The sequence below is a fragment of the Clupea harengus genome, chromosome 16 (genome assembly GCF_900700415.2).
Source record: "Clupea harengus chromosome 16, Ch_v2.0.2, whole genome shotgun sequence".
Classification (NCBI taxonomy): domain Eukaryota; kingdom Metazoa; phylum Chordata; class Actinopteri; order Clupeiformes; family Clupeidae; genus Clupea; species Clupea harengus.
This window is the reverse complement of record NC_045167.1, coordinates 12,871,512-12,895,781: the sequence shown is the minus strand read 5'-3', so window position 1 is coordinate 12,895,781 and position 24,270 is coordinate 12,871,512. Positions and strand designations below refer to the sequence as shown.

The 24,270-nt window shown below is 47.6% G+C and overlaps 1 protein-coding gene across 3 annotated transcripts in view; it reads left to right on the top strand.

Annotated features, from left to right (window-relative positions):
- plxna4 (plexin A4) overlaps positions 1 to 24,270 on the top strand; it is a 240,052-nt gene that overhangs the window by 133,090 nt on the left and 82,692 nt on the right. For all 3 annotated transcript variants that reach the window (XM_031583020.2, XM_012824522.3, XM_031583021.2), the window contains exon 5: positions 10,060 to 10,160. In XM_031583020.2, the coding sequence (XP_031438880.1) occupies positions 10,060 to 10,160 (101 nt within the window). The remainder of the gene's footprint in view (positions 1 to 10,059; positions 10,161 to 24,270) is intronic.

Below are 24,270 nucleotides of genomic sequence, written 5' to 3'. Positions count from 1 at the left end.
GACCATCACAACCGACCCAGGCAGCTCCGCCACTGGGATGAGGCCGCCATCGGGTGTCCGAAGCCTGGGGTGTGATGACCACTGGAGCCGCCTGTGGTGGCCCACAGGGCTGGATGACTGGGAGGCTCAGAGGCGGTTGCAGAAAGCTGTTAAATCCTTGCTGTAAGCAAACACCTATTTCCACTCTGTCCTCTGACTAACACACAAACACAGAGGGAGAGAGTGTGACTCATCTCTGAGAGAGGGGAGAAGAAAGTCGATGACAGAGGACTGTAGTAACAGTGCAGGCCAAGGAGCAGCTAGAAAGCCTTGTGCATAGCCTCACCGAGTATTCTGCTTATGCGTGCGCACACACACACACACACACGCACACACACACGCACACACACACACACACACACACACACACACCTCAGCCACAACCATTACCTCGCTTTTTTTTACTAGGACTGTACCCTCTTTGAGAAAAAAAATATGGATTTCTGAGAAAATAGAGACCATTAATGGGCGAAGGAACCCAACCCCCCCATCCCAAAAAAAACTAAACACAAGTGCCATGACAGTGGATGAGTGTGTGTGTGTGTGTGTGCGTGTGCGTGTGCGTGTGCGTGTGCGTGTGCGTGTGCGTGTGCGTGTGTGTATTTGCATGTATGATGGGGGGTTGACAGTCACATCCATTCACCCTTGCACTGATGTGGGGTGCCCCAGCCTCTTTCACAGGGTTAATTCATCAGACAGCTGAATGAGTGATCTGTCATCTCCCCCCTTTATTAATCCCCACGATTACCTTCCTAATTGAATCTGGCCTCTCTCCTATATCATTTAAGAGTCAAGATAAATACATCTTTTTAAGAGAAAGAAGCCAATCTGCCTGTTGAGAGAGTGTGCATATTATCAATGTCAGTGCGTGAGTGACTGGTCAAAGGGGGTTTCTTTAATGTGCTGGGCCTCTCTTTCCCTCTCATGTGCTCATAGTCTCTCACTTTCCCCTCTCTCATTTGCTCTCTCACACCTAACTCTCTCTCCCCATGTATGTCTCTCTCTCTCTCTCTCTCACGCACACACACACACACACACACACACACACAGAGAAAGAGAGAGAGAGAGAGAGAGAGAGAGAGAGAGAGAGTACTGGGGGGAGTCAGTACAGTGAAGTAATAGACCTTGCCTTTTCTCTGGGGCCCATCCGGACTGAATAATGACAGGGGTTAGAGTTGCTGCTTGGAGCCAGTTTCTTACACTGCCAGAGAAATGACCCCGCGCCTGCTTCACCCCATTCTTTTGTTCTTAAGAAGTGCATAATTCAGGCTTTTCCGTCCTCTCCCACAGCCATAGCACAAAGTCTTGCTTGCCATTGAGGGTGGTAATGGTTGTTCCTGGAGATGAAATAGTCATTAGAGGCCTGTTGGGAAGCGCAGAGTCTGTGGAAACGTGCTCAATCCTGCCTGAGCTCAGAGATGAACCGCACTGTCAGCACCTTCTCTTTATCTCTCTCGCTTTAAGTGCCGCAGTAACAGTGTCATTTGCATCTGTGAGGCTGATGGTTTTTTGCCTCATTTTCTGTAAAATGTGTGCTTTTTTATTTCTTTTAATGATGCAGTTTTTTTTTTGCTCCATATGTTGCCTTCAGGACTGGCTGCGTGTGTCGTAGGTCTTGCATATGGTGGGGAATTGCGAAGCCACAGCTTAGGCATCTTCATTATTCATATCCTGAGTGGGAAAACTCTCAGGTGAAGAGTGGGTGAATTATTAACTGTGTGTACTATGCATGTGTGCCCACAGAAGCTGCTCAAAGTCAAATGCTTTTCTTTATTTCATGTTTGGCCTCTGGGGAAATCCAGCTCTTACTTTGGTTCTCATGATGGGGGTGGGTGTTGGGGGCGGGTTGCATCTGCCATCTCATCAAAAAATGTTTAATAAAGACGACCTTTAATTTCAATTAGAGCCATGCGTTTAATGACAATCATTGGGCCGAGCCTAGAAAAGAATCCCCTGGCGCGGTGTGGAGTTTATGAAGCTGTTTTTAATGGGTTATTACTGTGGCCTACTTCACTGCAGGCTGTTGTCTCTTAACCCGAGAGAAGAACGGAGGGAGGGAAGGAGGGAGAAAGGGAAGAAGAAGAGAGGGAGGAGAAGAGGGACATAGGGAAGGAAGGAGGGAGGGAGAGGACATTGACTTTCTGAGCCCCTTTGGCACGATTCATAGGGAGTGTCAACAGAAAACTGGAGCGAAGACGGGGTGAAAGTTAACACACTTCTGCTCTCACACGGAGCCTCTCACACCCTCGTGTGTGTAAATGGACTCGGCACATCCCGAAACTGGCACTGACAAAATTGAAGTAAAGCATGAAACCCAAGTCTTGATGAATGTCGCCTCTGCTGGCAGGGATTGAGTGGAAGGGTGTGTGTGTGTGTGTGTGTGTGTGTGTGTGTGTGTTAGATGGCTGTCTGCTCTGGTAGTTTGTTTACTATGCTTAACACTCCCCCAACCCACAGCTCTGGCGCTGGATGATCCAGCCTGGACAGAATTAGTTCTGATGTAATTGTGCTGCTTGTGGGAGACAGAATGCAAATCCTGTTAGTAGAGAGAGTGGCCCGGTTCACAGGAGACATAATTGCATTTTCCATCTGTGTCCCCAGAGGGCCTGGCAGCACCTAGCAGGGCCCCAACGGGGCCACAGCATTCACACACACAAACATGTTAACACACAGACGCACACACACATCACATTAAATGCACGCAAACACGCGATAACTCACAGATACACACAGACACACACACACACACACACACGTCACATTGAACGCACACATACACATCACAAACACACGCTCACACACCTACACACACATTTAAGCATCGCAATCATATACACACTTACAAGAATGGGCACAAATGCATGAATACATAGGCTGAATACATACAAATAAATACCCCCAGGCAATATATACACAGACTGACACATGCACACACACGCGAATACCCACACAGACATATTTGTGCAGAAACATCTCTGTATGAGAGACATAACATGTTTGTGAATCAGCTTGTGAATGCCACGCTGTCAAACCTGTCTGCCTCTACCATCACAACCAAACTGGTCAGGAAGACACACGCCTGGCCCAGCCCAGTCCTAGCCCAGTCCCAGCCTCCCACTACCGAGTAAACGTCACCCTTCAACCAGCTCTGAATGCTAACTCAATGACAATACAGTCGGCCAGCTCCCAGCAACAGCCTTTTAGAAGCTTTTTTGACTGTCACGGTGCTGTGATGTTAACCACCTTAGAAGCGTCTAAAGTGACACTGAGAACAGCCACTAACTGCCTCGCTGATGCCCAGTAAGGCCGATCAGTCACCCAGGAGGACAGAAGGCTGTCAGTTACCTCCCCAGTCATTGAATGCCTGAGCCGGGCCTCTATGAGAACGACTGAAAGACATGATAGGCGTTTTAATAACCCACCAATCTTTGGGGATGGGTGTTTCTCTTTCGGTTTTGTCATTTCACAACAAAAAAAAAGAGAGAGAGAGAGAGAGAGAAAGAGAGAGAGAGAGAGCGATAGCTGCTAACTAATGGTTCGTGTTGGGGTCGTCCGTCATCCGTTGACATCCCTGACAGAGACAATAGATGTGTGTTTTATGTGCTGTGTAATGCAGAGGCAAAACAGTATTGGCCGTGTTTGGCAGGCGTGTGGCGGTGGCCGAGGGTCCAGGGGCCGGGGGAGAGATAAATAATTCAGGGCTGGAGATGGTGATGGATTAAATCATATGAGGAGGTGATGAGGAGAGGGCTACCGGTCAGCTGAGGCCCCTTGCTGCTGCTGCTGCGGGGTCCGATAGTGGAAGCGTTATGCTGCTGGAGAGGCAGGTGTGTGTGTGTGTGTGTGTGAGTGTGCGTTTGTGTGAGAGTATGCATGTGTGTGTGTGTGTGTGTCTGTGTGTGTGTGTGTATGAATGTGTGCTTTTGTGTGCATGCATATGTGTGCATGTGCGCTTGTAGCTTGTCTGTGCATGTGTGTGAGTGTGCAAGCATGTATGCGTGTGCATAAATTCCTGCCTGTGTGTGTGTGTTTGTGTGTGTGTGTGTGTGTGTGTTCGTGTCTGTGTGTCTGTGTGGGTGCGCTTGAGTTTGTGTGTATAACTGCGTGTGTGTGTGTGTTGTTTTACTGTGGAACTGGTTTGTTGGCTTCTTGGTGCAGGCTGTGTCAGAGAGGGAGATACAGAGTGATGGAGAGGAGAGCTGTGATTGGCTGAGGAGTGGCTGGTGTTTGCGGTGGTTATGGTCGGCCAATGGTCTGGAGCTGAACGTTGATGTCACCATGTCTGTCCCCAGCCTCACAAATTCTCATGCAAACACAACACTGGGGTGCTGATAAGAGGCTGTGGCGTTTTAAATGTCTGAATGAATGATCACACACACACACACACACACACACACACACACACACACACACACACACACACACATATACACACACAAACACACACACACACACACATATACACACACAAACACACACACTCACACACATACACACACAAACACACACACACACACACCTTTTCTCCTTACCTTGTCACAAGGGCTTTTCTTCCCCCAGGTCCAGTTTAATGCTTTGATCCGCTGTCAAGCTCCGTCTGACAATAGCGAGGCTATTGATTAAAGCACAAATGAACAAACACATCTCAGGCTGAATTTAAAAGTAGCAGAGAGAGAATAGAGCAAATGAGAGAACACACAGATAAAGCAATATGACACACACACCCGCCAGCAGCGCGTTGGTGGCAGCGGCCGACTTTAATTTGACCGGCCAAGATTGGAGAGCTTTTTGGCTGCAGGTAAAAAAAATAACCTCCCGCTCTCTCTTAATTACGGCAGACCGGTACAGGAATAGAGATCAGCTAGGCGGATTAGACTCCATAATAAAACTCCATCCCGGTTTAATAAATGATAAATCGGAGGGCATGGTTATTGCCGAGCTCCGGGGACATTAAGCTGAGGATTTGGAATGGGTGAGTTTGTCACCGGCAAAGCCGACCTGCATGGATCATTATGGCCCGGTGTGTCAGGACCTAACGTTGAACTCGAGCATGTTCCTTTTTATGAGGACAAATTGTAGTGGGTGTCATTTGGACACGGCGTGTTGGCTCAGTGGTGTATGTACACGCTAATGCATAGCCACAGGCTAACGCACATCCACGCCCTCTTTTTTTGGACAGGTTCACTTAGACCAGCCTTTAGTAAAGCACATACGCTCTCTCTCTCTCTCTCTCTCTCTCTCTCTCTCTCTCTCTCTCTCTCTCTCTCTTTCACACACACACACACACACTCTCTCTCTCACACACACACACACACACACACACACACACGCACACACAGTACCAGACACACATACAGTTCAGCCAAACTGCATTTAGCAGGTGCATTCATCAGCGTGCCCCTGTCGTTCATCAACCTCCTTCATTAGCATGCCTTGTTATCCCCCTCAAACAGAACGAGGGATATACATGAGTAATAATCTAATGGATTTACTGTGGTAATGGGAGTCCTGTTTGCTCCTCTCCTCTCTCCAGTAGAGAGGGAGGGAGCTGCCCCGGAGCCCATCCATCTTGCCCCCCCAGCCCCCAGCAACACCCCCACCACCCCGCCTTTCCTACCCTGTCCGCCCAGCCTCATGTTAATGTACTCCCTCTGTTAGTGGACCAGGCCAGGAAAGGGCCAATTTTCATCAAGCGCTGCTGTGCATTAGAGGCGAGTGGCTAAGCTCAACAGCTGCTAGCTGCAGACATGCTAAACCCGCTTATGTGACAGAGGGATGGAGAGAGAGACAGAGAGAAAAAGAGAGAGAGAGGGTAAGAGGGTGGGAGGAGTAAAAGTAAAATGTTTCTCAAATTGTCATGTTCTGCCATATTCAGATGTAGTGTGAATAGCCGTAGAAGAACAGATGTTTTTTTTTTTTTTTTTTTTTTGGTGAACACAGTGCATGTTTTTATGCCATTTGATGCAGCCCAAGCTCTTAGCTCGTGCAAAAGGAAAATTGGTGTCTGTCCATCAGTGTTGTATCTCCACAGCCTGAGTGTTTGTCTGCAGGATTGAACTGCACAGTTTGGTGTTGCTATGCATTATCCACACACACGCCCAGTTGCTGAGGTTATGCAAGATACTTCTGTTGTGACAACCAAACGCCAGCATCACCGTATCCTAGCGTGGGGCCACCTTGATTCAATTCCTTTCTCTCTCTCATTCCCTCATTTCTTCTCTCTGCCTCCCCCCCTTCCCCACACACACTCTCTGTCTCTCTTTCAAGGATTGTAAAGGCTTTTATAGCACATGCATACTGATAACTACACAACCACATATCATTTGGCTTGCTTTTGAGAATAGCACTGAATGTTTTCACAAACTGCATGTTTTATTCACACACACACACCCACACACACACACACACACACACACACACACACACACACACACACACACACACACACACACACACACACACACACACACACACGTGTGTGCAGAGTATAAATGGTATGTAGGGAGGAGTGCAGATGCTGTGGACTAAGCAGGCTGCTCCAGCTCTATAAATAGTGGCTGTGCTGTCTTGGCCATGTGATTAGACTCATGGCTGGATGAATGGTGCAGGGCTGATCAGGGGCTGAGCGGCCGCCTGGGGAGACGCAGCAGACAGGGGCGCTGCCTCTCAGGGTGGGGTGGGGGGGTTATAGATTTGAAATGGTTATTCTCTCTCTCCTCCATCCTCCCTTTGCTCTTTTTCTCCCTTTCTCACCTCCCTCCGCCTGTCTCCCTCTCACTCTCTCTTTCTGCATTTGGTTCACGTCTCTGTGTGAGAGGCCTGTCTGTGTATGATAGATCGGGGCTGAGATTGAGTTAGATGTGGTGTGTGTGTATGTGTGTGTTTGTGGCATGTGTGTAGATTGGGTACTGTATCCCGGCACATTCACACACACACACAAACACACACACACACACACACACACACACACAAACACACACACACCCTATTCAGGTGGCCTCTGATTGATTTCCCTGCGTCGTCGCTGTGTAATGGCTTTCCCCTTTGAACCCCTGATTCTATGGCACTTTATTCCGTTGATGATGAAGCGATGCCACGCCATTGGCCCAGAGCAACCAAGCAGTCAGGGAGGAGAAAAAATAAACAACAAACACAAACACAACAGCAGTAAACAACCTCATCTCTGAATGATGAAAGGTCATTGTGTCACAGAGGAACCTTTCACTGGGGGAACCACTGCTCCTTATCTTAAAAGAGGACTGACAAAATAAGATTAACATCGGGCGCGTAAGTTCTGATATGGATTCAGTTCAAGCTTAATTTATTTCACATGTTGTTTTCCTATGCTCTTTGTGTGTGCTTTCAAGTCGCTATGAAGCCATTTGGACAGTGAGAATGACATTTGGATAGTGAGAATGGCTGCTGTAATAGCACCGGCAGATGTTTGTAATTTAACGCTTAATCACTGTGAAATAGCCTGACGGAGGCACAGGTATGTCCCTGCTCACATACAAATGAACTGGGGCACATAGACACGCACTACACTGAAATTGAGAGCTTTGACGCACAGAGCCCCTGATATGAATCAGGCCCTGGATCTCTAGCTCTGGTGTAATGGATTTCTCTCTCTCTTCCTCTCCCTCTCTCTCTCCCTCTCTCTCTCCCTCTCTCTTTTCCTGAGAACTTGTAAAGAGAGGCTCAGCCATCACCCTCCTCCCCCCTCCTCCCCTCATCTGGAGGCCCCTGCTCCGTCTCAAACCTGCCCACCCATCTAAAAATATCAGCATCTGCGGAATGTCTGTGTCCTGTCATTTTCTCTCCAGCCTCGTCCTGTTTTGGGATCGTTCTCATTCTTTAACACCACCTCTCCTGTCCACTACTTCTCTGCAGAACATCTCCAGTTCACAGACCTTCTCCTTTCTTTCTTTCCCTCTCACAAAGTCTGTGCAGATCATAAAGCCATTAAATGTAAGGGTTTATCAGATGATACTTAAATGAGTCACTCATATATGAGTATGCATATCCTTGAGTTGCCCTCCTTAAGGTCAGGCAATTACAACCATTATACAGCACTTCTCCTGTCCTCCTCAGAGTACAAAGTGAACGCTTCTTTAAAGGTGTGTAATAGCTGCTTGAAATAACAGAAGTGTTGTAAAACTCACTTCTAGGGCCAGGTGTTACACCCTACGAGTATGAATGAGATAATGGATATGAAGTGACACACTACAGTGCTAAACAGCAATGACACCTAAAAACACCCTGTATGTCCTTAGCCTAGATTGCTTGTAGGTTATTTTTGTAATGCAGTGGTCAAATGCTATGCTAACGCACATCTGCTAACTGTCGACTCTTATTATGTTCTATAAATACAATTGTATTGTATTTTATTTGTATAGCACCAACACAATACAACTGTCTCAAGGCGCTTTACACATTCTCTGTTAACAGAAAGAAATCTTGGGCAGACTCTCACTAACAACAGACTTAGAGCAGACTCCTGCAAGCTCTAGGAGTAGGAGAGAAGAATCATGTGTGAAAGATGGACTGTGATTCCCTCATATATCAGTGTTCCTTTCTTGTGACTAAAAGCTAGTCTTCCATCAAGCAGCAAATTACTGTTAGACTGGGGAGAATCTGAAGTTATGTTTTAGGTGAAACAATACATGTATCATCACAGAAATTCAGCTTGAGTCATTCTAGTGAATGGCAGCCTGGATGTTTTTGAGGAGTTGAAAAGTTCGAAGAAAAATGCCCTCCGTCTTGCCAGAGTAGTAAACGTCGGCTGCTGATGTATGTGAACTGTCACCCAAACAAGATTGAACTTTTTAAAATATTGAGACTCGAAACCTCTCAAGGGAGGAGCTGGATCAGATGGCTCTTATTTAGTAGGAGGATGGCGGCACCGTTCATCCTCGTCGCCCCATCAAAGCCTCACTCGCCTGACAGCCCAGTGCCCAAACAGAATAGAAATAGAAGAGCCTGGGCATCTTCCTTCTGACGCCCAGCCTGGCACCTCAGGCTCCATAACAACATCGTTCGTCTCCCCTCTCCTCCCCTCCCCTCCCTCCCTTCTGACCGCCTTCTCCCCTCCCAATCGGGCCGCCCTCTGACTGATCTGTCGCCGCGGCAAAGTGGGTGATTGACAGCAGTCATCCGCCAGTGAAGGGTCATTAATCAAAAAGTGGCGGATGAAAGCAAAGGGGCTCTGTGGCGTTTCTATGGAGACCACGAGGCGCAGGAGTCCGGTCCCGGTGGGGATTATTATATCTATATCTCGGCCTGTCGACCCGACACCGGCAACCGGGCCTCCTGCAGACAGATGGGGCTGTCAGAGAGAGGTGGCTAGGATGCTGTTTTCACACAGAGAGGTACAGATGGACACAGCACTGAGTTTAGTGCCGAGTTGAGCCACTGTGATTCTGAAAAGCTTGGCAAAGTTTGGCAGTCAAACTGCACTTCAAACTTCTTACAGAATTGTCAAGCTTTAAGCACACCGTGAAGGTTTAACATACCTGTCGCTCTTATCTTGGATCCCTCTAAAGTAACGGTTCAGCAACTGCTACCGCAAGCAGTTTGGGTTTCTCTTTCCATTTCCATTCATACTCTCAATCTCTAAATCCTAGAGCTGGATAAAGTCCAGTCACTTTTCGCCTACAGGGACTGTCCTTCTCTCTGTGTCTCTTTCTCTTTTATCTCCCTCCTCATTAGTTCAGTTCATTTGACAGAACAGTAAGCTAACCTGTTCCAGCTATTTGATTGGAGGTTGGAGATTGGAAGTCCTGGACTGAACTTTTCTCTGATCTGTTGCTCTGGCAGCTGCTCTATCAGAACACAGCAAGGACTGCCAGACTATTATCTTAGATTGGGCCGGCTTTGTTAACGGTAATGGAACTGGGGTCTTCCAGGTTCATTCATTAATTTAAAAAAAAATATTCATTTGGTGACTATGCTGACTTCACGGCCGATTTGACTCCATCTCCCAAAATGCCTTTCACTGATGGCTGTCTTTTCCTCCCTCAGCTGACACGGGTGCCAGTGGAGATGTGTGAGCTGTACTCCAGCTGCGGTGAGTGCCTGGGCTCTGGAGATCCCCATTGTGGCTGGTGTGTCCTGCATAACATGTAAGTACCTTGGAGCTCTAAAACCACACAGGCTATTGGCCTCGTGCACACACACACACACACATGCTGTTATGCTAGGATGTCAAACATTACTGCAGTTCATGGATTCTGTCAGAACTAGCGATTCCACCTGGGTGGTGATCTAAAATCTGAAATTCTGCATGTATGTATTAGATGTTAAGATATCCACATACACTGATGATTACCCAGGCACCCTTTGAAATGTAACTTAGATCATAGAGTACAAATGGACATTCCACACACTGTAGATGGTTCACTTGGAAGGAAATAGAGTTTAGTGACATAAATATAAACACAGTCACAGATGCAGACAGGGAACAGAAGAGGTGATAGATTGGGCGGGACAGGACAGGACAGGGAGGCCCACACAGACGATCCCAGCTGATTGATCGGTAGAGAGTGCACTGCTCCAAGTGCGGAGCGGCACTTAGTCCTCGGCAGTCTGTTTCAGTCAGGCTTCACTCCTACAGCTAACTGTGGGTTACTGTGGCCAGGCTGGGTGGCATTGGCCTTCAGGACTGAGACACATGCGCACACACACACACACACACACACACACACACACGCACACACATACACACACACACACACACTCGCAAATATACACCACAGGCATTGCCCTCATTTACCTCTGAGTGTACTGAAGCCACTGAACTGTTTGACCAACTGGAGCCTCCTGAAAGACTATGACACCAATGTGACACCACCCATATATGTGACACCACCCACCTAATATTACTCTCCTCGCACTTTGCCATACTTTGCTCATGTCCAATAATGACTCCTTATGCACCATATACACACAGGTGCTCTCTCGTTCTCCCTCCCCATTTATGGGCTAATCAAGCTCATTACAAAGCTGCATATTGTATGGATGTTGGCTAATCATGGAAGGTATAATAATAACCTCGTAACGCTATCTATCGCATTTAGAAATTGTCTGATATGGTCAAATTGATTGACGCAGCTAGCTATGTCTGAGGAGCCTACCCATTCCGATTAAGCATAAGACTTGACATTGAATAAAATCGTATTTGTGTGTGGAGCAGAATTGTAATTTATTAAATACATAAAAGTTATTTTTGCATGTGACAAGCTACGTTGTTTTTATTCTTCTCTCATTTGCAAACCATTTGACCTTTGATTGGGTGGGCCAGCTGTCAATCTGGGCAGCACTGGCCCACCCTGGCCCTTATGTGGCCTCGCCCCTGACACACACACACACACACACACACACACACACACACACACACACACACACACACACACACACACATACACACACACATAGTGTCTCAAATCCCCTCCCTTCCCTGAGATTGGAATTGCAGGTAGCAACGGGAACAGCACCCCACCTCCCCCCCACCCCCCGGAGGCCCCTGGTAAATCTCACCACTTACCTGTAAATTGGAAATTGGATTCTCGCCCTCCTCTTTGCACCCCTCGAGGATCAAGGTTCCCATTAGATACCTTCCCTCTTGAGCCTTTTTTTTCTTCTTTCTCTCTCACACAGCTCTCTATCCTGTCCTCTCCACTCCCTGCCTTAGAGCACCTGCTGTAGGTCCTCCACTTCACCTTTCTCTCTCTCTCTCTCTCTCTCTCTCTCTCTCTTCCCTTTCACTCTTTCTCTCCCAACCTTCTCTTGACCCCACAGTGCCACTGCAGGGCCCGTGAAGGTCAGAGCACTCCAGGCAGCATGTCCACCATGACGTGCCAAGGCTCAAGTGCTAAAACCCACTTAAGTGCAGCTGAGAAGAAAGGGAGGGAGAGAGAGTGAAGGAGGAAAAAAAGAGAGAGAGAGAGAGTTTAGTTTGTCTTAGGGGTGAATATGGGTCTCGCAGGGCCGGAGAGTGCATTAGTGGAGAGGGAGACATGAGTTGGATGTTCTCACTTCTACCTCTGAAGGTCACTGACCAGGGTGTCCTTCCTAGGCCACCGTAGCTGCCCTGCGAGACGTGTAAGTGGGAAGAGGTAGGAAAGGAGAGAGAGAGAGAGAGAGGGTGGAGGGAGTTAAAGAGTTGCAGAGCACAGCTCTTATACAGCCACAGTGTGTGTCAGACCACCAGGGCAGGGTGTGCTGCACCTGAACTGAAAGTTGCCCAATCTCCAGTGCCCTCTAATGCCACGATGCCCTACCCTGCCCTGCCCTGCCCTGCAGACAGCTACCAGTCCACTTACTGCATTTTCCATATCTCTCTTCCATACATAATTTAACGTTTCCCGGCATCATTGTTCCATATGTATCAGCACTAGCTGCCCCTCATTGAGATGTTTTTGTCTTCCTTCCTTCCTTCCTTCCTTCCTTCCGCTCCAGGGTGTAAGATGCTCTGGTTAATTATGTAAATAGCAGCAGGTGGTTATTGTGCTGGAAGCCTCACTGCCTGGCCCTCCCTCCCCACTCCCAGTGGTGCAAGCCAGCCAGCCAGGGAGCTAATGACCTGGACGTCCTTAAAGGAAGAGCTCATTTGTGGCTGCAGATTGTGCTGTCAGAGCCAGGCCAGATAAAATCAGCTCTCTCTCTTTCTCTCTCTCCCTCCTTCCATCTCTCTCCTTGTTTCCTCCTTGTGCCTCTCTCTCTCTCTCTCTCTCTCTCTCTCTCACACACACTCCCTCCTGCATCTCGGACCTTGCTGCCAACCTCCTGTCTTACTCTGCTGGAGAATTAGTGTCAAGGGTACAGGAGGAAAGGGACGGGGAGAGAGAGAGAGAGAGAGAGAGAGAGAGAGAGAGAGAGAGGGAGAAAGGGAGGGAGAAAGGGAGGGAGAGAGGGAGGGAGAGAGGGGGAGAGGGGGAGCGAGGGAGTGAAATAACAAAACTAGCAGCGATTTCCCACTTAGCCTCAGGTGGTGGAGCAGTCTTCTGCGCCGCACTGCAGGTTCTGCAGAGGATTATGGGCCAGGAAAACCTTTCTCTGGAAAGCACACAGGCAGCTCTGGACTCCACCTCACCTGGATCTTCCAGCATTCACTCTGGCCGGGCAAGCTACGTTAAAATAGTATTGTGACTGGTTGTAAACTTGTAAATGGTTATAAACCACAAAGGTTAAGCTAAAGCTAAACTTTGTGTGAATATTCACTTACTCATTCAGTATATTTTATCACCTGAATGAACTGATCACCTACCAACTGGTTCTCTGAATTTCAGTATTCCCTATCATTTGGCACGCTACCTTTGTTCACTAACTTTGAACAGAAACACCTGTATCAGGCTTCATTTTGCTCTTTTCTCCCCTCTTTCATCTCATCCTGTCTTTCTTTGTTTTCACTCTCTTGCTCCCCCTACCTGCTAGTATGTTTATCTCCTCTTTTTTCCTCTCATTCCCTTTCCCTCTCTGTCCTCTCTCTCTCTCTTTCTCTCCCCCTCTTTTTCTCATGGCCCCCTGCCCGGCCTGACCGAGTGCAGGCAACCCAATCCTCCTGGCCTGATTGATCGGCCCTGACTTTACCTTTCCCACTGAAAAAAATCCTCTGAATGCTGGAGAGAGAGCCCACGGTAACCCAACGCCGTCCCAGGGAAGGAGCTCCCCTCTCTGGGCCTCGTCTCCTGCTTCTTCCCCCACCGTGTACCCCCTCCTCTCCTTCCTCATCCTCCTCCTCCATCTCAACCAGCCCACTTGTTTGACTGCTGTAATCCGCCCGTTCACGGCTTAAAGCGGATTAAAAACACAGCGCTGATACCCTCCGCACCCCCTCTTTGCACCTTCTCTCCCCAGCTCCTGTGCCCCCCCAACTTCTTGTTTGCTCTCGTTGTTGCAGTTGTTGTTATTTTGATTGTGTTTTTTTCCCCCCGCAAAAGATGGGCGGAAACGTACTGTGCAACAGATCAATATGGCCGAGTCTGTAGAGGAGGAGATATATGCTGCTGTCACGGCAATCGTTTACTTCAAGCTCCTAGGACCTCGCCGAGAGGTTTCACACATTAAAGGATGCCAATAAAAAAGCAGACGAAAGTGTCTAGTTGGACGTGCTGGGCATTTACAATTTAAGGCCATCTACTTGTGTGTGTGTGCGTGTGTGAGAGGATGGAGATGGAGAGCGAGGGAGAGTGAGTGAGACAGAGTGAGAGGGCCAAGCTTAAAGCGTGGCGGTTTTTGTTATGGTGTCTGGCTTAAGTTAATGCTATGAAATTTCCTGGCACACTTAAAACGCCTGCGTTCTCGCAACACAAAGACAGGCCATAAACTGCCCAAGACAACATCTCCCAACCCCAGCTCAATGGTGAAATAATGCCACCCGCTGAAATGACCGCCAAAACAGCTCTGAGCACAATCTGGCCCGTATATAAAGCAACCCAATACCAATCCCAGAATCAACTCCTTCTCAAGCGCTCCCATCACGTCGCCACGGGCGCTCCACACTCAGACTGCCCTGCCTGGTTTACATGGAGATTGAGATGTAAGCCTCCGTCGGCCATCTTGTCCATCTGCCTATCGATCAGGCCCTGGAGAGGTGAGAGTGGTGGTTAGGAGAGAGGAGAAGAGAAAGAAGGGAATAAAGAGGAGAGGAGAGGAGAGGAGAGGAAGACTCTCCCAGGCTATGAGCCCATCCTCTGAGACCCCACCGCCACGGGGAACAACAGGGAGCCTATTGAGTGCTGCAGTTAATACACTATTGATTTCTTACTGCAGTTTTTGGGGGCCTATAGAATGCACATTAAAGCCCCCCCTCTCCACTCTTCCCACTCCAACCTCTCCCCTCCGGTTTCAGCCTCTGGTCAAAATCCTGATAATGCACTAGGTTACCCAAGGTCACGACCTTGACTGCCTGGGTAGGGGATTGTGGGTAAGTGATAATGACAGCATTAATGTGGTAATAGTGTGTGTTGCAGTTTTAATGAGCACACAGCTCCAGTGGCTTGACTGCGGGGGCTTCTTTTGGCTGGTGTGTGGAAGGGTCGGGTTGCATCAAACAAAGCGACAGACGACAACAATGAAGGGTTGATGTTGTCTGGGGAGCCCGCAAAGGTCTGCTCTGTTGTGTGTGTGTGTGTGTGTGTGTGTGTGTGTGTGTGTGTGTGTGTGTGTGTGTTTGGCATATATGTGATGTGTGTGTGTGTGTGTGTGTGAGTGTGTCTGACTAAAGGACTGGCTAGTGTTGTTGCTCTCAGTGTGAAAAAAGCTGTGTGATCCCTTTTGAAGGTGACGTGTCTGAGTGAACATCCTGCAGTACGACCAGCTGCTTCTCTATCTGTAGATAACACACGCTCACACAGATACTACCCGTAAGGACACACATACACACACACTATCTCTCTCTCTCTCTCTCTCTCTCTCTCTCTGATACACACACACACACACACACACACACACACACACAAACACTATCTCTCTCTCTTATTCTTTCTCTCTCTATCTCACTAACACACACACACACACACACACACACACACACACACACACACACACACACACACACACAAACACTCACCCTGTCTCTACAGGGACCCGTGTTTCTCACCCACAGCATCACACTGCCACCTCACCTACATCGATGGCTTTGATGGGTCCTGTGAAATGAAGGGCGTTTAACACAAGCCTCTTCTTCCCTGAGGTCACACAGGAAATGGCCTGTTTTGACGTTAGACTACTGACTGGTGTGCTCATATTTATCGAGCCCCTTTCGACCCAATGGACCATCAAAAACTGTGGAAAATTCTTCGAAGAACCAGCCAGATTATGACCCTTCTGATCCAGAGGTCACCGCTGGTCTTTGTAGCAGACTGTAATGTTTATTCATTTGCCTTTGATGTGAGCCAGCGTCTGCAGCTGCTGATGAACCTGGCTGTGACTATGTAGGTTTAATGATGGTAGGTCTGACAGAGAAGCCAGAAGAGGAGAAGGTTACCTATATCGCTCGGATAATCACCATCGGCCATCTTTTCTTGCCGTCTGTCTGTAACTGTGTCTGCCTTTCACTTCCATCCCAACCGTCTTTATTTTTTCCTCCTCCATATCTTTCCCTTCCTCACTCACTCTCCACCTCAGTTTTGGTGTCAGACTCTTTTTCCCTCTCATCTCTCTCACTCTCTCTTTCTTAAGGCCATTTTATAGTCCAGGCGACAAGTGTCACTTGATGTAAAAGCGACACAATTTGTGCCTGCTAGTGTGTCGCAGACCTTGTCACGTACATCTAACATTTTGAAAGGGCGCAGACATTGAAAGTTTTTGTCGCTAACTCTGATTGGATGAGAAGCCATATGGACCATAAATCGGCCTTTAATCTCTCTTCATCTGTCTTGTCCTCACTCTCTTTCACCACTCTCTTTTTTTTTACATCTTTCTCCGTGCCCCTGCCCCATAACAGCCTTCCATTCCTCTCCCACTTTGCCTCCCTGTAATGTAATATACTGCTGTGGCTGGTCCAGGAGCTGTGTGGTGTGCTCATAGACACACACACATCTTCATTTCTTTCTCTTTTTGTTGTCCAACCAACCAATTAAACAGATGTGTGTCGGAATAGACAGAATGACAGACAGGTGTGTGTCTTTGTCAGAGACAGTAAAACGGCAAGAGAGAGAGAGAGAGAGAGAGAGAGAGAGAGAGAGAGAGAGAGCAATGAAGGTGGGTAAGCAGGCAGACATCAGGTAGATACCATCAGTGCTCCCCAGGGGGGCCTCCAGGCGCAACATTAACGCATCCGCAACGCATTCCGCCGCAGTCTCCCGCTTTGTCTCCTTCAATCCCTCGCTTTTGTTATAACCCCCACCCACCCACCCCCTAGGTCCCTCCCTCCCCCTTGCTTTATTTGTGAGTCAAGTGAGGTCAATACCATTGCCAGTAGAGCATGAATATACTAATCCAGGCGGTGGTAGAACAGGTCGTGGGGATGTGGCTGATACACTGAGGGCCTCGAGGGGCCACAGAGAAGAATACACACAGTTCCACACAATGGACAGAGGGAGGAGAGGGGGGAGCCAGAGGGCTTTGAGTCAGACCGCAGTTGATTAAGACAGGGGAGGAGGCTGTGTGTGTGTGTGTGTGTGTGTATCGTGTGGTTAGGTGAGGCGGTATACTATGACACACTGAATTAACAATGCATTATCTGTGCCCCAGTCTCCAGTCACTTATCTTTGACCTTCAGACTATAGGCCCACTATCCACAACGCACACCTCATAGACCTGATGGTGGTGGGGGGGTGGTCTAGCATTTTGATGCAACAATGTCTCCACAATGGTCCCACTTCTTACATTATGGACAACCTTACTGAATCAATGTCATCAAAAATTGAACAGAGAGTGCAGTTTCATTAAGGAGGGCCCGCCATTGATTGGGAAGCCTGGATTCAGAGCATGCGCTCACATCAAAGACAGCAGATCCTCGACAGCCTAAGATAATGCTGATGATGCAAGTTCCGTGTGTGGGTGTGTATGTGTGTGTGTGTGTGTTTGTGTGTGTGTGTGTGCGTGCGTGTGTGCATGCGTGCGTGAAAGAGAGAGAAAGAGAGGACGAGATAAACCTAACGACAGAGGGAGAGGAAGTGGTGGAGCCACAGTGATCTTTTGGTGTCATATCGTCTCATATCGTTTCATCTGTTTGTGAGACGAGCTTTAAAGAAAATAACAATACAGCTGCCGCTTTCAAGTCAACTCAAATGAATGAAAATAAACCACCAACTGCCAATGAAGCCAGTTTAAATGCAAACACTGATATGGATATTTTGAGCACAAAACACATGCCAATACATTGCTATTACCAGTGTTATTACAGCTAATGGCTCTTGAAGTGATGACAACCAGACTTCAAACAAGTTCAGGTAGTCCTCCGTAGACTAATCACTGGCCTGATGGTTTGTTGTTCCCAGTCAACCTTGAAATAACCTCTCTGCTTGAGCCCAGGCAAGGGCATGAGCTCCTGCCTGTGGGCTCTTATTTACTTTATAGATCTCCAAGAGGAGCAGTTAGCTTGGAAAGAGGGAGAGGAGGAAGGCTAAAAATCGATAGTGCAGAGAGAAAGAAGGGGGGGGGGGGATAGATTAGATGAGCTAAGGGGTTTTGGGCTGCTAACTTTGCCTGCTCACATTCAAAATCACCCCATTAGACTGCTAACTGTGTTCAGTGTTTAATTCTTGGCAGGAGGAAACAACAGGAAACTCAATTTCAATTTCAAAACGGAGTCTCTCTCTCTCTCTCTCTCTCACTCTCTCTCTCTCTCTCTCTCTCTCTTTCTCTCTCACTCTCTCTCACTCTCTCTCTCTCTTGCCTGGTCCCCACCTCATAAACAAGTGTGCAGCTTAGCTGTATAAGCAGTAGCTGTGAAAGAACCTGGGCATATATCAATTTACTTTTATCTGTGTGTGTGTGTGTGTGTGTGTGTGTGTGTGTCTGTGCGTGTGTGTTTGTGTACTTGTGTACGTGCAACTGCATGTGTGGGAGAGTGTGTGTGTGTGTGTGTGTGTGTGTGACAACCCCTTTGTTTGCCAGAACAAATGCATGTATTATTTATACCCCTTAAAATAACACTGACAGAGAGGCCGATCCCTTGGAGAGAGAAGCACCTCAGTCAAGCTTCCCAGTGACTTTGGCTTGTCACTCACCTGCCACACCTGTCTGTCAAACCCGCCGCCATCTCTCCGCTGGTTGTGCGCGCGTGTGTGCAGTCTGCGCTAATGCCTGCCTCTGTGAAGCTTGCACTCATGTGGGACACGTCCTCCTCATCTTAACCTGTCGCTGCTTTCATCTCGAGCTTAGCTGCGTCTCCCCCCAGCGCGTTATGCAGAGCAACGGCACACGCGCTAGTAATATTATTCCTGCTAATAGTCGATAACTCCCCCTCAAACTCCCCCCTCCCGTAAATTGTTGATCAGAGAGCTACGTGATCACACGCTTCCCCTGGGATCCCCCGGCATGAAATCAAACAGGGTTTGTACTAGGTCATGTGCTGCAGCTCTTGTGATGTGGTGTGTGTATGTGTTTGTGTGTGTGTGTGTGTGAACATAATCCGTAGGTGTGTTGAGAGCGTATTTACAGCATGTTTTAATCTTCATCCACCCCTCCCCCTTCATAACTAGAGATATTCTCTTGGGTGTGCCTCTCCGCTACTCCCCCACAGTGAGGTATTTTCTGCGGAACGTGTTTGAAATATTAGAGGAATGATACCAAAAAAGTTGCCAGGTTTCCCCCCGCTGTGTCCCATGTCATTTTCCGGGAGCGTAAATAAACCGTCACCCTTTAAGTTAAGAGTGACAAGAAGACAGATCGCAACTCGTCATTCAGGTGGAAAAAAATTGACACCCATTCACAATCTTGTCAATTGGATGATTTGGACAAGAAAATTGTAGGCAAAAAAAAATGGCTAATGAAATTCTGAGATTTGATGGTAATTAGCGATTAATCATGCATATATTATATCATAATATCTTTCTCTGAGCAACCACAAACTGGAAAAAAATCATTATAAAAATGAAATGAGCAATCCCTAATCACAACCCCCCCCACCCCTCTTCCTCCCTCCTTCCCTCTTCCTCTCCCTCCCTCTCCATCACCCCCCCCCCCCTCCCTCCCTCTCCATCACCCCCACCCATTAAAGTCAATCAGTGTAATCAGGGCTGAGTGGAGGACAGGTCGGTAGTCAGCTTCACTCAGGCGATTGTGTGGGTGGGATGGAGGCAGTGGCGTGATTGTAATTGCCTGTTGTGTGTTGGAGGGTAATCTGTCTTGGGGCACCCATAAAGCATTGCCCTCCTCCTCTCCTTCCATAAACACAAATAAACATCGATCTGGCCTGGCCTCTCTCCTCCTCCTCCTCCTCCTCCTCCTCCTCCTCTTTTCCCTCCCCAAACTGTTAAAAGCCTGGAGGATGGAGATGATGGTCAGATGTCAGTCGAATGCGGCGGGGGGTGACAGCCACTCTCCTGGACGCGTTACGTCAGCGCCTCTGACACCGCTAGCAGTGGGGGACCTTACAGGAAATGGGCCGTACTAAAATGTCTGGCCAATTTATTTTAAAATGCCCGGAAATGAAAATCGAACTGTTGAGTCATGGTGTGACAGGTAAAAAAAATGACCCTTCAGTTGTAGTAGTCTCAGAATGATAGGGTTGTCTAGGAAACTATTACCATCAGAAATCAAATGAAAATAGATCAAATAAATGAAAAGCTGACAAAACAAAAGTTTGCTGTCATGTGAGTAGGGACCATTCCATTCGTACTCATTCTGCACCTCTCTAATCTGTTTTCCTGTCCTCACTTTGTGCTTGGTCCTGTTGTCACGCCACCATTGTGCCAATATAGCCCTTCAGATTAGCATTCCTGCTCAGCACTATTCTGTGCAGAGAGAGAACAATAAAAGAGAGAGAGAGAGAGAGAGAGAGAGAGAGCGGGCTTTCACCCCGGCTGCTTTGATACGCTGTTGCGTACTGTTGGCTGGAAAGGCATTGTTTGCTCTGTCAAAGCGTGTGTGTCCCCCCCCCCCCCCCCCCCCGCGGAGCGAGATGCAGCGAGTGCTCTGTTCGGCTTCCAGGGACGAGCAGGCTATCAGGGCCCTTTAGCTCATTTCCCCCATGCATCATTATCTCCATCACTGCTGCCGCGCCCACTGCTGTCGAGCAGCTGGAGTTTCCCAGCATGCACTGTGGGTTAAAGGCCACGTAGGAGGCCACTGTTAGATACGTGTCACAAGATGGAAACACGTGTTGCTGATGTTTTTTTGTGATATTTTTTAAGCTTTCCAAAGCTGTTTGCCAAAAAAAAAAAAAACACTTCCTCAGTTCACTCGCGGGGTGATGCTATTGCTGTAAGTAGGGGGAAATATAAAAAGGTTTCTTGGTTTTTGGTTTCATTATTTATGCCTGTGGGGCTGCTTTGGAGCCCAAGGCACGCGTGGCAGCACCGGCACCCGGTTCCGAATGACACTCCCCTGGGGTGTGAGTCTGGCTCTGGCTCTGGCTCTGTCACCACCCCCCCCCCACACACACACACACACACACACACACACACACACACCTGACACGGACATCCTGGTGGCTGCTGCAGGTGGGAGTCTGAGGGAAAGGAACAAGCTCCAGAAGTGACGGGGGCGTCAGCACGGAACGTGCGGCAGGCTGCCAGGGGCTCTCAGAACTGTCAGCCTGAACCCAGCGAGAGTGGCTACACGGCTCCGGCTATCCCTCACTGTCACCCGTCTGTCACAGCTCCACATCTACCTCAACAACACAGAGAGAGAAAGAGAGAGAGAGAAAGAGAGAGGGAGAGAAAGAGAGAGGAAGAGGGAGAGAGATAGAGAGAGGGGTGGCCTGTCGCAACCTGAAAGAACGTGAACCAGGCACAGGGACTGTGACACTGCAGAGAGCGAGGGAGGAAGAGAGGGACAGGGAGAGAGATGGAAAGGGAAAGAGAGTGAGAAGAGGGATTGCAAACAAAATGGGTAAGAGAAATGCATAGGTAATGGTGACAGGGAAAGGAGCCATCAAAAAGACTGACAGAAGGAACCAGAGAGAGACAGACAGACAGACAGCCAGACATATAGACAGAGACAGAGAATGAGAGAGAGAGCAGGAGAAAAAAAATGAAACCAGTGAAGCATAAGAGAAATGCAAAAATGGCAAAAAAAATGGTACTTTCTTCAAACAGAGGAGGAGAAATGATGGGAGGTAGGATTAGTTGTCTGATACTGGCAGGCTTTGCAGTGTGTTACAAAATAAAGAGACCAACCTGTGAGTTAAAAATAAAAACACTGCTTCATCAGATGAAGCTAGTCCCTGTTCTGACTCTGGGCTGAAGCAAAAGAGTACATGTAAAATTATGTAAGAAACGTGTAATTCTATGTCATGTAATAAGCATGTAATACTATTTGACAGTTGGCCATTAATCTTTGAAAATTCATCTCTTATTTTGAATTGTAAAGCACTGTAATGCGCTTGTCTCTTTATTATTGTGCCTGTTGTTCACTTATATAATCCCCTGGAAGGTCTTTTTCAAGCAGACAGCAAGTAAACAGAATTGAATACTTCAAGCGCAACTTTATCAAAACCTAACACAACAACATTGTGTTTATTTTAGGGCTGTCAGCGTTAACGCGTTAATCTATGCGATTAATGCGGCCGCGATTAACGCGATAAAATATTTTAACGCAATTAACGCAACTTAAAAAAAAAAAAAAAATATTATTTTTTTTTAATTATTTTTTTTAAATGCCTTTATTTGGATAGGACATGAAGTTATGACAGGAAGCGAGGCGGAGAAGATGTGGGGAGAGGATTGGGAATTACATCAGGCCAGACTTGGCCTACCATTTTATGGGAGCGATGAGGGACAGGTGGGGCTTGAATAGCCCCCCTTGTTCAAAGTGGGGAATGACAGAAAAAGTTTGAGAACCACTGCGGTAGTTGAAGATGGAGAGAGCTGAGGGATTGTTGGGCGGGAAGTCTCTGTTTAAGAGCCAAAATGACGGAACAATCGACAAAACTAAAGTTGTATGTAGCATTTGTCAAGCTGAATTTAGCTATCACAGAAGCAGCTCGTCTTGAAGTTATCACCTTAATGCAAAGCACCTGACAGAAAGCAGTCCCAGGTTAGATGATCGCCAACCCACACTCCATGACTTCTCTAGGAAAATAACTAGACCAGTCCGTGAAAAGGTTGCCATTTGGGTTGCCGGTGACTGTCGGCCCATCAACATAGTTGAGGACAGTGGGCTTATTGAGGTGATTCGAATTGCTTCAGGGGAAATTCTTACGATTTACCGTTGAGGGGCACCATTGTGTTTAAAAAAAAAATACAATTAAACAACAGTATCTAAAATACACGCTGTATGAAGTGATTACTCGTTAATTTATAAGATTTAGTCTTAAGAAGAAAAAAAACTTTTAATCGCGATTAATCGCGATTAATTCATTTCAAAATGTGCGATTAATTAGTTAATTTTTTTTAATCTATTGACAGCCCTAGTTTATTTGTAACCTGTTCAGTGTCGGTCCAGAATCGGTTATAGGTTTCAGATGTTAGTCAATGATTTTGTTTGGTCTAGTTTTTTTTATCGTCCTGCCTTTTACAGTGAGAGTGTAGGCACAGTATTATCTTTTATTTCTCAAAAATAACACTTTTCTCACATGGATAATTCAAATGTCAGACAACAAACAACAGTTGACAATTGGTCAGTTTTAACATCTCTGAGCAAACACGAATTCTGCAGTAGCTGCCAGCTAAGACTGTTCCCCTGTGTGTGTGTGTGTGTGTGAGAAACCTCCCGTGCCCTCATTCAGAGTGTATTGCTAGTGTTGTCCTGGAAGATTGGAGGTCAGTTGTGCCACCCACGGCCGTGAGAAACCACAGATATATCTCCACGGGTGTTGATATTGAACTGGCAAACTCAATAGCAGCATGAATTACAGAGTGGACTGCACGTTTACGCCGCGCTCGGCATGCAGTTGCAGAAAAGCGCGCCAGGTGGAATCAAAACACGGTCGTGTTTATCTTCGCGGAAATTCAATTTAAAACCGCTCGCAAGTGTCTGCTTGCTACTTCACCTGTGGATAAGCTGCTCGGGCACACAAGAAGGGCGTCTTGTCTGGTGGAGCGGTTTAGAAAAGTGATCCACACCTTCGAACAAAGAGCACTTTGATGTGGAAAGTTTTGATATGTTTTCTTCTAGTTTTGGAATCGGCTTACTGGCTGTTGTTCTAACATAAATCGGCCCGGTAACTCGATAGCGCTGATGTTTGTGTTGTGATGTCTAATTTTAAACCGCCATTGATTTTTTCCCCCTGCTTATCTAGCCTTTTCCCCTCTGTTGTCTCGGCTTCTCGCTTCTCATTAAAATCAGAGGTGGTGACCTTAGTCGTACCTGTGGTCAGCTGGGACCCAAAAGGGGAAACAAACAAACAACAACAACAAAACAAAAAACGGAGCTTGCAAGGTCAGCCTTTCGAGCAACCTTGAGTTTTCCCTATGAGCAACAACTGCCTCCTCTCCCCGTCATCACAGTCCAAACAGATACCTTACCGGCGCAGACATCGGCGAGTCTCCGATTGATATGTCGAAGCTGAATAAATCCTCAGCGCTCCTGACAGCTCCGACGTCTTCCAGTCTCCCATGTCCGCAGGGTTTCAGTGGCCTCCCCCAGGGAACTCGATTAGTCCCCGCATACCCCAAGCGA